General features: G+C 49.3%; 1 protein-coding gene across 1 annotated transcript in view; it reads right to left on the reverse strand.

Moving 5' to 3' along the window:
- Sdk1 (sidekick cell adhesion molecule 1) overlaps window positions 1–12790 on the reverse strand; it is a 620720-nt gene that overhangs the window by 79451 nt on the left and 528479 nt on the right. The window contains exons 29-30 of the mRNA XM_028756035.1: window positions 10273–10474; window positions 2635–2738 (exon numbers count right to left, since the gene is read on the reverse strand). Of these exons, the coding sequence (XP_028611868.1) occupies window positions 2635–2738; window positions 10273–10474 (306 nt within the window). The remainder of the gene's footprint in view (window positions 1–2634; window positions 2739–10272; window positions 10475–12790) is intronic.

Genomic DNA, 12790 nt, shown 5'->3' on the forward strand with positions numbered 1-12790 from the left:
GGGGTGTGGCTCAGTGGTAGAGCCCCTGCCTAGAATCCCCCAGTGAGAGGTTGGGGGTGTGTCTCAGTGGTAGTGACCCTGCCTGGAATCCCCCAGTGAGAGGCTAGGGTGAACACCTACAAGGCTTTGGATTCCATCACTAACTCAGAAAAAAAAAAATGTCACTCAGAGTCATCAGAAGCCCCTTCTTCCTCTTCCAGCTAAGGTAGGGCTGGTCTTACCAGTCAATCTCCACCTGACAGAGGGAGACAAAGGGCCACAAACACAATGCAAATCCACCCACAAAGGGAAATTGCAAGTCTCAGACAAGGAAGATGATGAGATAGGGGCCTCAAAAGCTCCATTTGAATATCAAAGGCTTGAGAAGGGGCCTGGGGAGGCTGGAGAGGTCCTTGAATAGCTTTTCAGAAAGGCCTATTCCTTGAGGTTGCTGGGAGCCCGTCAGGATACTCTGCTCCCTGTTTGTCAGAGATAACCTAACAATGAAAGCAGCCTGCTGGGTGTCTGGGTGTCTTTCTTCTAAGAATTAGTGCACTGTTGCAAATATTCTCTCTATTGTGTCTGATGCAAGATAAAAATGAATGTGTTTTTTTTTCAGGTTTCCTTTGATGCTAACTTTCTACCTTTGTTCCACCCACCCCTCCCCTCTCCTGTGTATGTGTGTGAAGGCTCTATGCATGGTGTACACGTTTATACCCCATGCTGGTCCTCAGGGGAGTGTGTGGAGGCTGGAAGTTTAAGTTAATGCTCTCTACCTTAGTTTGAAAGTCTATTGCTGAACCCACAGTTTCTCCACTTTGGCTAAACTGGTTAGCTAACCCTGGCACTCCTACCCCACCCCTCAACTAGGGTTGAATGTTGCTGAATTTTTTTTTTTTTAACATGGGTACTGGGGATTTGAACCCAGGTCCTTATGCTTGAGGAACAAATAAGCTATCCACTGGGCTATGTCTCCAGTCAGCAAACCCTCAGTTTTAAAGGAGTTCATTGATAGCTTTTCTCCCTCCACATGTTCTCAGTAGTGAGTGATGGGGTTTTCTGTCTGCTTTGTTCCCCACCTCCTCTGCCAGGTGCCTTGGGCCACCCAACAGCTTCCTGTACAAGGTCACAGCTTCTCTCCTGAGCTCTGCTGCTTTTTAGCCCCTACAGCTGCAAACAGAACCTCAACTCTCAGGATTTCACAGGGTTCACGTCTCCAGGAATTCAGGGAAGCCTAGAGTCCTTTTCATCAGGCACCCAACCCAGTGGACTCAACCACAGTATGGATGCTGGGTTTGCAGCAAAATTCTCTGTGTTAACCTGAAATTCTCAGGGCGGGGGAAGAAAAATGGGCTGGAACTACAATGTCTGTGACCCTAGAGAGTTGGAATGTTACAGTTCTGGGGAGCTGAATTATCTTTGGCTATCTTAGTCCCTAAATAGTCACGGATTGCCTACTATTGTGCAATCTGACACCGTCAGGACTGTTCCAGAAATCCTTTTGGGATGTACAAACAGACCCCAGCTTCCCTAACTCAAAGGCTAAAATGTCACCAGGTAAGTCTGAGGTCTAAAGCAGACATTACTGTAACCTACCTACCTGGTGTTCCCGCCAATTTGTTCCACCCATAAATTCAAAATTGTTCTTGTTTAAAATTTCCTTTGCTCTGCCACCATAAAAACTGTATACATAGAATTGTTATCATGTTGAGATACGGTATTTGAGGCAACTTGAATCCGTGTTCCCCTGGACCATGACTCAAATTTGACTCCCAAGTAAAGTGTCTCCCATTCTTGTTGAGGTGAGAGCTGCTTTTTTGTTTGTTTTTATTTTGTTTCTGCATCAAACATCTTGAGTATATCTGGGAAGATGCAATGACTCACCTCCATCCCTGAGCTAGTCCCTGAGATGGCCTGAAATTCTGTGTGGTGCAAGTTAACCGTCCAGGATCTGAAGGGTATGGGAGTGGAGGGGGAAATGACACATGATGTGAGGTCACAGGACCAGGCAGCTGGGACCTGGCCCATTTGGAAACCATTGCACTGGAGCGTTAAATGGAAAAGACAGAGCTTTCTGGAAGTTCCCACAAAGCCCTGGTGGCCTCACTAAGTGCCTGGGCTCTGAGGCTGATCTGGGAGTTACACAGTATCCATCTCCCATCAAGCCTGTCAGGTTATCGCTGTGTCTGATGGAGTGCTCTCCCAGGCTCACAGCACTCCTTCCCACACCCGGAACAGGTCGCTGAGGAGACAATGTATCTTCAGGCCCAATGCCTCTGAGGTCAGAAGGGGGTGAAGAAGCCACCTGGTGCTTTGGGGGGAATCTGAAACTGCTTGGACCCAGCTACCCGCAGATATTTATTTTTAACGACCCCCATTAATTATTCAATTTCTAATGGACGAGGGTTTTGGAAGCCAATCAAAGCAAGTTCCATTCCATCTGGAAGCTCTCCGGGGGGCCTTGATTTATGACCACCGGGTGTGTAGAAACACCCCAGGCTGTCAGTTACTAATGGACTTCCCCTGCTTGTCACCCTCCCTGGTGACCCTTCTTCTCTGCTCAAGATGGGAGCTGGGTCTCTTTCTGGGAGGAAGTTGCCCTCAGGCCTTAGCACTGCAGTAGGGAGTGGTTCTGTTGGGCTGGCTTTTGCTCACCATCTTGCAATGTAGTCACAGCCTCTGTTTCTGCACTGAAGTCACTGTCCCCAATGTCATTGGTGGCCTTAAGGCGCAGCTTGTAGGAGGTGAAAGGCCTCAGTCTGCAATGGAAAGAAATCAGTAACTATAGGGAGCCTGTCTGTCTGTCTCTGTCTGTCTGTCTGTCTGTGTAGTGACTAAGGAATCTTGGAGAGGCAGACAGATGTTTTCCCTGCCCTGGGAACTGCTAAGTTGAGTCACCCTGAAACCAGGACGGACAGAACCACTCGATGGATACAGCTACAGATCCTTTCAGGGCCCACTAGACAGCCATGGTGCCCAGGGAGAGACAGTATTACTGAGGGAGATATCAGTGAGTCAATTTTGAGACAATCTTTAATAAGATGCTACACAGTAAATTACTGCTTACCTAGACCAAGGATGAAGGGGTAGAGCTGGGGTTGGGCTCAGGGGAGAAGCTGAAAGATCTTCTAGCTCTAATGTATCCAGAGCAAAGCTTGCCCCTCACACCTCCTTAGGGTTCCTGCCAGGGCTCTGTCCTGGCCCGTCAACCTCTTTGGATTCACCGATGTCTCTGCCCTACCCCAGCCAGACGTGCCATAGGGTCCTTCTCCCTTCCAGGTGCTGAGCCCATGCCACACCAAGGGTGAGCATACACTGTCCAGCTTACACTAGGGACAAAATTCCCAGGCAGGATGAAAATGGGCCACTAAGGAAATGCTGACTTCAAAGACAGGTTCTGTTCTTTAGAAAACCTGTAATCAGTTCCAGAAACCATTGTGGGTTAAAGTTCTGGGATGGGAGGAAGAGAAAGAAGAAAATAAAGAAAAGAGGATAAAAGAAAAGAAGAGAAGAGAAAGGAAAAGAAGAGAAGAGAAAGGAAAAGAGAAAAGGACATTCTATAAGGCTGCTTGACTGCCACACATTGGGAGAAAGTCATCTTGGATTCCATTAGTCCCCTAAAAAGCCATCAATGCCCACCTCTGGGTGTGAGCGTATATCCAGGTGACTTTTAGCCAAATCCTTTCAGAAGGTACAGACAGACCTCTGGCTTCCACAGCCACCCAAAGGCTAAGAATGTCCTCAGACTGCATCTGAAACTAAAGCAGATTTCCTCCACTCTCTGTAACCGCCTACCTGTGGCTTCCAACACCTGCGGTTTCCAACAATGTATTTTAAATTGCCTTGACTTAGGGCTTTCTTTATGTTACCATAAAACCTCATGGACTTGTTACCACGATGGAACATGGCATTTGAGGTAGTCTAGATCTGCACTCCTGGACTATGTTCACTCATACTTGACTTCAGAATAAATTCTACCCCTTGAAGTGAGAGCTGTGTTTTTGTAGCTGCCACGATCAGAGATCAGAGTACGTTTGTGCTCCCATGCCTCTGAATACATTAGATAACAGCATTTCTCTAAAGCTCTGGCCTTGCCAATTCCTAGACCCCTATAGGCCTAGCTTCACCAGCAGCAACCGGGAGACTCTGGTCTTGGTTGGCTTAACTCGGCTTAACGGAGAGGCTCCCAAAGGCCTGCTGCCTAGAATGATCTTTGCTGGGGTTTCTGGGGACAGTTTTTGTTTAACGCAAACAAACCATGTCCACCTGTTCCCGGATTTCCAGAAGCTACTGTGTCTAATTTCAGTGATAAATGCCTACCTAGCTCCTGTTACTTCACAGCCTCATACACTGAGACCCCACATTTGAATGGCTAGCTGCTTCCCTGGTGTTAAAGGCAGCATGGGGTTCTTAAAAATGTGCACTCTGATATATACCTCCCAGTCTCTCACCCAGCTATGCTGGGATGGGCCACTTTGCACACACTTCCTCATCTGGTGTGGTGGTCTGAAAAGGTTTGGCCTCCCATAATTCATGTGTTTGAATGTACAGGGAGTGGCACTATTAGGAGGTGTGGCCTTGTGGGAGTAGGTGTGGCCTTGTGGAAGGAAATGTGTCACTAGGTGCAGGCTTTGAGGTCTCAGATGCTCAAGCCAGGCCAATTGCTCACACTCTTTCCCTGCTGTTTGCTGATTCAGATGTAGAACTCTCACTTCCTTCTCCAGCACCGTGTCTGCCTGCATGCACACTGCCATGATGATAATGGACTGAACCTCTGAAACTGTAAGCCAGCCCCAGTTACATGGTTTCCTTTATAAGAGTTGCCTTGGTCATGTCACGCCTCCATAGCAACGAAACCCTAAGGCATCTGGGTAGCTAATAAACAGACATCAAGAATCTGTCCTGAGAATTAAATCAGATGAGGCACTTGGGAGATTCTGTAGTAAGCATTCATTTAAAACAGCTGGGGAGATGGCTCTGTGGGTAAAAGGGCTTGCTGTCCAAGCATGAAGGGACCTGAGCTCAAATCCCTAATACCACATGGGTGGGTGGCTGTGTGTGTGAGCCCAGCACTGGAGGAAGGAGAGGCAGCCTTGCTACCTGCCAGACTAACTCCAGGTTCAGTAAGGGACCCTGTCCCAATGGAGTAAGATAGTGATGGAACAAAACACATGTCACCCTCCTCTAACCTATGCGGGACTGTATCTTCATACACATGTACATACATGCATATACAGCACACACATATATACACACAGCTGTTGTCATTATTATTTCTTAGATATTATCTTAAAAGACTAAAGTAAGTGCCCATCACATAATGTCCTAGATGCCCGTTGGCACCTTCCCTCCTTCCTTCCTTCCTTCCTTCCTTCCTTCCTTCCTTCCTTCCTTCCTTCCTTCCTTCCGAGTATGTAGCTAAGACTGGCTATGAACTTACTATGTACCTGAGGATGACTTCGACTTCCTGATCCTCCTGCTTCCTTACCCTCAAGACTTGACGTTGGAAGCATGTCTCAACACAGCCGGTTCTATGTAGGGTTGGGAATAGCATCCAGAGCTTTGTGTATGCCAGGCACGCACTCTATCAGCTGAGCCCTGGCCCTCCCATGGCTTCTTCATCATGGCTGCACTAGCATTCTGCATCCCTAGAGATGGAGGCTAGGGCAGCCTCAGGAACTCCTGCCCCTTCAGCCCTGAGGACTGTGCTCGGCATTCTGGGATGCTCAATAACACTTTGCCAAAGAAATTAACACATTATGGTGACTGTGCTGCTCTAAACCATCTTGGGAAGGAACATGCCACATGCTGTAATACTGACCTGCCAGACAAGATGTGCCCCTTGGACAATAGTGGCACAGCTGTTATGAACTACTTTCTGATTGAATTTGAGGCCTGCTCCCCAACAGAGAGTTTTATGCCTCATCCTCTAATCTTGTTCAAAAGTCCACAGCTGAGGAGGTCATAGGCCCTAGGGTAGAACTGTATTTTCCTAAATGGTCATGCTTTCAAAGCGTCTCCTAAATATCTGTTTATGCCCACAGACCTGGACTTCTCTTAGCTTTGGTCAGAGGAGCTTCTTTTTTCACAGGGCAATAGTCAACATGGGGTGGGGGAATAACTTGTTAAATATTACAGATAAAAGACTGAGTGTCTACCCCTAAACAATACACCCATAGCCTCCCTCATGGCCTCAGAGAAAACTGTGAACGAGGAGGCAGGAGGAACACAAGAGCTGGAGGGTGGGGAGGACCGCTGTGAAATGCTGCCTCTTGGACATGACATGGCTATTACACATGAACTCACAGCAGCTGGGGTCATCTGCACAAGAGCAAGCCAGCAAAAATGCCAGCTTGGAAGGGGTCGATGATCTCCAGGCTTGACCACCCCTTACTGGGGGGCTTTTGACCTGATATGGGTGCTGGGGACTAAACCCAGGTCTTCTGCAAGGAAAGTAAGTGTTCTTAATCACCAAGCCATCTCTCCAGCCCACAGTTTGTTTTGTTTTTTTATTCTGTATGTGTGTATGGGCCTGAGTGTATATATGTGCACCACATGTTACAGATGTCTCAGAGACCGTAAGAGGATGCTGGTTCCCCCAGAGAGGATCATGAATCACTCTTTTTTTGATAATGTGACCTCTGGTGGGATTGTCATGTTCCAGTGGATGGTCCTATATCCATGCACATATGAATGGTATCAACTAGACTTAATGGAATGTGTGTGTATGTGTGCGTGTGCGTGTACATGTGTGTGTGTGTGTGTTGGAGGGATGTGTTGTGTAGGATATAAACATGATCATCTTTCATTGCATATATGCACAAAATTCTCAAGAATTAAGAAAAAATTTAAAGTAAAATTATAAATTAAAAACAGAAGAAGTAGGACACGTCCTGCACATAGAACAGAGAAAGCTGAGATAACTTCATCAGCTCACAGAATGAAGATTCAGTGTCCCATAAGGGACTACATGGCACGCACCCCAAGGACGCTTTCTCCATTGCCCTGTCTGTGTTGAGAGCCCTGTTCAACAGAGAGAGCAGTGTGCAGTGATATGTGGCTGGTGAGCCAGACCAGCTTTGAGACAAATGAAGCTGACTGTGAAGGAAGGTAAGACACAGAGGCCTATAGCACACCTGTTGTCACCAGGACTCCATTTACCAAGAATGCTGGACGCAGACAGGCAAGAGGTTCAGGGAGCTAACCTTGCAGGTTGGAAGCCAGGTCTGCCTTCTGTAAACAGAAGAGAAACTTTGAGGCCCTGTGGGGAGTCTTGTGACTCAGAGGAGACCTGTCATGATGGTGACTGGAGATCATGGCCCCTGTCCAGGCTGCCAGCTTTCCTGGCTCTAAACTAGCTATAGTTCCCTGGAACTATTATCCTATATGCAAATGCATCTGGCCCCGCCCACTCCTGCAGATCTCACCTCTGACCATGGCTGTCCCCACCATCCACACTCCTCCCACCTCAGTCCCAACCCATGCCTCCATCCTGCCAGGGTCAATCCTGTCTTAAGGCCAGCCTCAAGGACTCCCTGATAAAGGAAAGAAAGACCTGCTCTCTGAATTCCCCTACGTCCTTGTCACTCCTCTGGAGCAACCTGAACCACTCCTGCGGGGTTGGCCAAGCAGAATTGGCCAAGCTACAGCTCCATCATTACCAGCCAGGGTGAGCCATTTGATTTTTATGGGTTTCACTTGGTTCATCTGTAAAAATGGAGATCAGAGCCCCTGAGACCATTTGCGAACATTGAATCGCCATCAGTGATCTAACGGTCTTGGCACGTAGTGGACAATTAATAAATGCTACTTTCTCTTTGCCTTCTGGAAAGTTCTCTCTCCCTGTCTCTGTGGGTGATGTGAAATTCATCCACACTATGGGAATCGTCCCCTGGCCCTTTGCACGTTCTGTATGTCTTGCCTTCCAAGTCACATTAAGGCATAGTTTTGAGATTAACACCTGTTTCCTCAGTATCCAAGATTCAGGAAGTGAGGATTCACAGCACAGGGACTAAACTCTATCACACACACTGCTCTACAAACTCAGGAGCTATGGTCACGTTGTCCAGCATGAGTTATACTGTGGATGTTCACGTGCAAGTTTTACCTACACAGCCAAAGCCCTTCAGACAGAGTTGTGGTGTGGGTAAGTGTGGTGGTTTCAATAGGCATGGTCTCCATAGACTCACTTGGTCCATGGAGAGAGTGGCACTGTTAGAAGGTGTGACCTTGTTGGAGGAAGTGTGTCACTGTGGAGGCGGAGCTTTGAGGTCATATATGCTCAAGCCACACCCAGTGACACAGTCTTATTCTGCTGCCTATGGACCAAGCTGTAGAATCTCAGCTCTGTCTCCAGCACCATGACGGCCTGTATACTGCCATGTTTCTGTCCATGAGGACAATGGACTAAATCTCTGAAACTGTAAGTCAGCCCCAATGAGATGTTGTCCTTTCTAAGAGTTGCCTTGATTACAGTGTCTGTTCACAGTGATGGAAACCCTAACTAAGACAGTAAGGCACAGCCTGCAGTTCATTGTCCCTCCCCAGGGCTGAACTCATGGTCTTGGGAGTAGAAGTAGTTCTGCGTATATCACGACGGCAGCAGCTCACATCTCACCTGCATGCTGGGCTCCGGACTACAGTCACCTGAGCAGAGAGCCACCGGATCTCCAGTTAAACTCTGTCTCTCCATCAGCCGACCTCATGTGGCAGATGGAAGCAAACTTAGCTGCTGGGATTAGGAGGGGTGACACCATGACAGCAGACAATTCTTGCCCATTAGGAAACTGACAGGTCTCCTCTGGACTAAATAAAACTGCCTGTCTTGAAACAGGGGCCTCTCCTTACCAAACACAGTGTCTGTGGATCCTCAGAACGCTTTGGAAAGCAGGACTGTGCTTGTTATCTTGTCTATCATGTGGCCAGACAAAGGGTGGAGTTATTATATCTCCAAGAGAAGGGGTGTCTTCTTGGCCCTCACCTCCAGTCACTCACCTCCTTCCCACTGCCTCTTTCCCAGCATCTACCTTTGGGGGTACCAGGGCATAGCCCAGGTTCAGCCCCATTCTTCTTGCTTCCTAAGTCCTTGGGCCTGGGTGTAGCACATCTGGAATGTGGGAGCCCTGAAGATTTTGGGTCTCTGGTATGGTAAGTGTCAACAGAGATAGGGGGCTAGCTTTCAGTAGGTCATCTCCATGGATACACAGACACCTACTATGTGAGCTGGAGAGGGCCATGGTGGAGACTTTGAGAGTAGGGGCCCTCTAGTGAGTAGGGGCCATTTTTTTCCAATACCTTTAAATTAGTTGGTTTTTTAAATTAATTTAAAAAATTATTTTTCAACATATTTCAACACGTTCTCTGTCATGCTCAGATCACAACTCCTAACTCTTACACACGTGTATTTGTATGGGAGCGAGTACAGGTAGAGGCCAGGGGATCATAAAGGGGTCATGAGAGGCTAAAAGGAGGCTTTGGGGTGGAGAGGTGGGAGGATAACAGAATTCTGTGATGTGAAAGAGCAAGGAGGAGGGGCGGGGCAAGGAGAAGGGGCGGGGCATCTCACACACGCCAGGAACAGGCCTGAGGACACCTGCTACTTAAATATCAGATCAAGCCGGTAACCCCGCGTGATGGTAACATCCACTGCCAACCTGACAGACTCTAGAATCACCCTGGAGTCATGCCTCGGGGAGTGCCTGCAGGGGATCACCTAGATTGGGTTAATTGATGTGCGGAGACCCACTTTAAGTGTGGCTGGCACCATTCCAGAGGCTGGGGTCCTTGAACGGAGAATGAATGAGAGGAGCTTACTGACTGGATGCAGTAAGACTAGAGGCTTCAAGCTCCTGCCCCATGGCTTCGGGGGCCACGAAAGACTGCCTCAGATTGGGAGCCAGAATAAACCCTTCCTCCCTTAGGCTGCTTTCAACACTTTTTTTTTTTTTTTTTGGCAGTAGAGAGACAAATGACTTAAAACTCCAGGTTCAGAAAGATGAATACCGAATACTTCTCCTCCCCCTAACCCCCTTGTTCCCGCCCCTCAGCCCCTCCCCCGCACTTCCTCTGTACCCTTGCTCCCTCCACTCCCCCACTTACCACTTACCACGCTCCCCTTCCCCCATCCCCCCCTCACTCCCTGCTCCTCTCACCCCTCCTCCCCTGCTTCCCCCCCCCCCCGCACCTCCTCCTCTCCCCCTTCCTCCTCTGCTCCCACGTCCCCTAGTCTCCGCCCTCTGCTCCTCCGCGCCCTCTGCTCCCCTATCCCACCTCTCCGCATCCACTCCGCAGTACCTTTCAACCGCACAGGCTGTGGCCTCATGGCTGACAGACGAGGAGTAGGTCTGCCACTCTCCACCAGGCAGCTCTCGCACCTGCACGGTGAAGTACCGGATCGGGGAGGCCCCATCGCTGCCAGGGACCCACTGGAGCCGCAGGCTACCTGCTGTCACTTCTGCCTGGGGTACCAGGAGCTCTCTGGGGGGTGCTGGCCTCTCTGCAACCAGAGGAGGAGAAAAGCAGGGACTCATGAGAGACCATTCCTTGCTGCCTCCTGATGACTGCCATGGGAGCCCCACTGTGTGGGACAGGCACAGTGAAGGAAGTCCTGAGGCTAGAGAGTAGGCCTGGATTAGCAGAAAAAGTACTTGCCACGCAAGAATGAGGACCCAAGTTCAGGACCCAGATCCCACATAAAAATCGGGGTACAAGCATGGGAACCCAACTCCAGGGCCCAGATCCCACATAAAAATCCCGGTATAATGCTGTATTCTTGTAATTTCAGTTCTAGAGAGTTGGAGACAGGCAGACTCCTGGGACTTACTGGCCAGCCAGCCTCACCTAATGGGAGAATTTCAGGACCCACTGAGACTTAAGTAAGTCTTAAGACCTACTCTGTCTTAAGAAACAGAGTAGGTGGTACCTGAGGAAGGAAACCAACACAAGGCTGGCCTTCTGATGTCTGCACGCACTCACACATGCAGTCCCACACATGTGAACACACGTACATGCGTGCTTCCCCTGCCAGGCTCACAAAGAAAGAAAAGCAAGTCCTTGGTTTGGGAGAGGAGGCTATCTTACAGCTGATGCTGGATATACCAGATCAAGCCTGTCTTGGGAACAGGACTTGTTTGCATAGCAGAATCAGCCAGAAGTGTATGCCACCCCTACCCGGCAAGGGTGAGCATGTCCAGATGACAGCGACATTTCAGGCGACGCTCTTTCAAAGCATCAGGCTGCCTTCGTACACTGTCTGATCTGGAGGCTCAGCTCATCCTTAAAACCTAATTTCTTTTTCTTTATAGTTAACCTGAGTCTAGGACATGAGAGGCCTCTACTGGGTTCTCTTGGGAGGTGGGAGTGCTGGGTGGGGGTGTGGGGGATCCCTGTGGGAGGGCTAGAATGTCAGGTGTGGGGTGTGTGTGTGGGGGGGAGCCCTGTGGGAGGGCTAGAATGTCGGGTGCCATGTGCCCAACACTGTGTTTCTATCCCCCATTGATCCCAACAGAGGAACTCCATAGAGGGAGAAATAATTGTTTAATTGTTTATCATGGGGATTATTGATTCTGATTAAAATGTGTGACGTGTAATAAAGCAGCCATCGATCGCGGGCCCCACAGTGACGGGGCTGTGAGAGGCGCTTCGATCTGCTTCAATCAACTGGCCTGGCTGTGAGTGTACGTGCTGGCTGGAAGCCTGATTTCTACAGGCCCGAGAAAAAGCTGGGCTCCCTCTCAGTTTCAAAGGCCTTCTATGGCCACACTGCCACTGGACGTGGCTCTGGCTCCCCGTCCCTAAGTCTTGCATTAGGACCTGGTGGGAAGTCAAGATTCCAGCCCTAAGAGACTGGGTGCTGGCATAGGGAGTGGTGGTCCTGTGCTGTAGGCAACAAGTCAGCATAGCCAGGCTGCACTGGCTCACCACAGAAGGGTTTGTATGTGTTTATGTGGATCCCACTCAAGTCTGTAAGGGCCCTAGAAAATCTTTCTCATTCATCCTTTGCTTCCAAAGTGTTGATGGGCTGGTACGGTAATTCTGGTCCAAGCACAAAGACTAGAGTTGGATCTCCACAGCCCGTGTGCAAAGCAGCCCAGAGGAACGGTGTGTGCTCATAATCTGGGGAGGTAGGGACAGGTGGCTTTCTGTGGCTTGCTGGCCAGTTAGCCTAGCCAAATCAGCCAGTGGCAAGCTAGTGAGAAGCCATGTCTCAAAGTACAAGGTAGAGAGTGTCTCAGGGATGACACCTGAGGCCACACTCTACAAATCCATGTGTGTAACCTACACATGCATGCGAACACCCACTCACAAGTGCATACTCACACAAACAAGTACACATATGAACATGCATGCCCAAGTGTGCATGCAATCACACACACACACACACACACACACACACACACACACACGAGTATCGAACATAAAAGAACCCATGACCCCGGGAAGAAGGCAAGGACCAAGGGTGGCTGTCTGAGGATCTTTGAGCAAAGACCCTTGTCACCAGTTCCTGAAAACACTACTAAGTACTCTGGAGACCAGACTGCAGGTGCCAATCCCTGGAGGGCCTTCCCAGCACCCATCTTTAGGATCCCAGTTCCCTGAGCCAGTTGCCATAGGCACTGAAGGTCACATCACTACTTTGAGTTCTAGCTCATGCTACAAAGGTCCCAGTAAGAGCATCCACTCGAAAGGTTGTGGAGGCAACAAGGGATGTGGCAGGGAAGCCCCGCACATGTGCCTGACTGACAGGAGGAGCAGTCAGCGGTTGGAGAAAACTCACTGGTAAAACACACACATCTGCAAGGAGGTGCAAGAT

The sequence above is a fragment of the Grammomys surdaster genome, unplaced genomic scaffold (genome assembly GCF_004785775.1).
Source record: "Grammomys surdaster isolate TR1022 unplaced genomic scaffold, NIH_TR_1.0 126109, whole genome shotgun sequence".
Taxonomy (NCBI): domain Eukaryota; kingdom Metazoa; phylum Chordata; class Mammalia; order Rodentia; family Muridae; genus Grammomys; species Grammomys surdaster.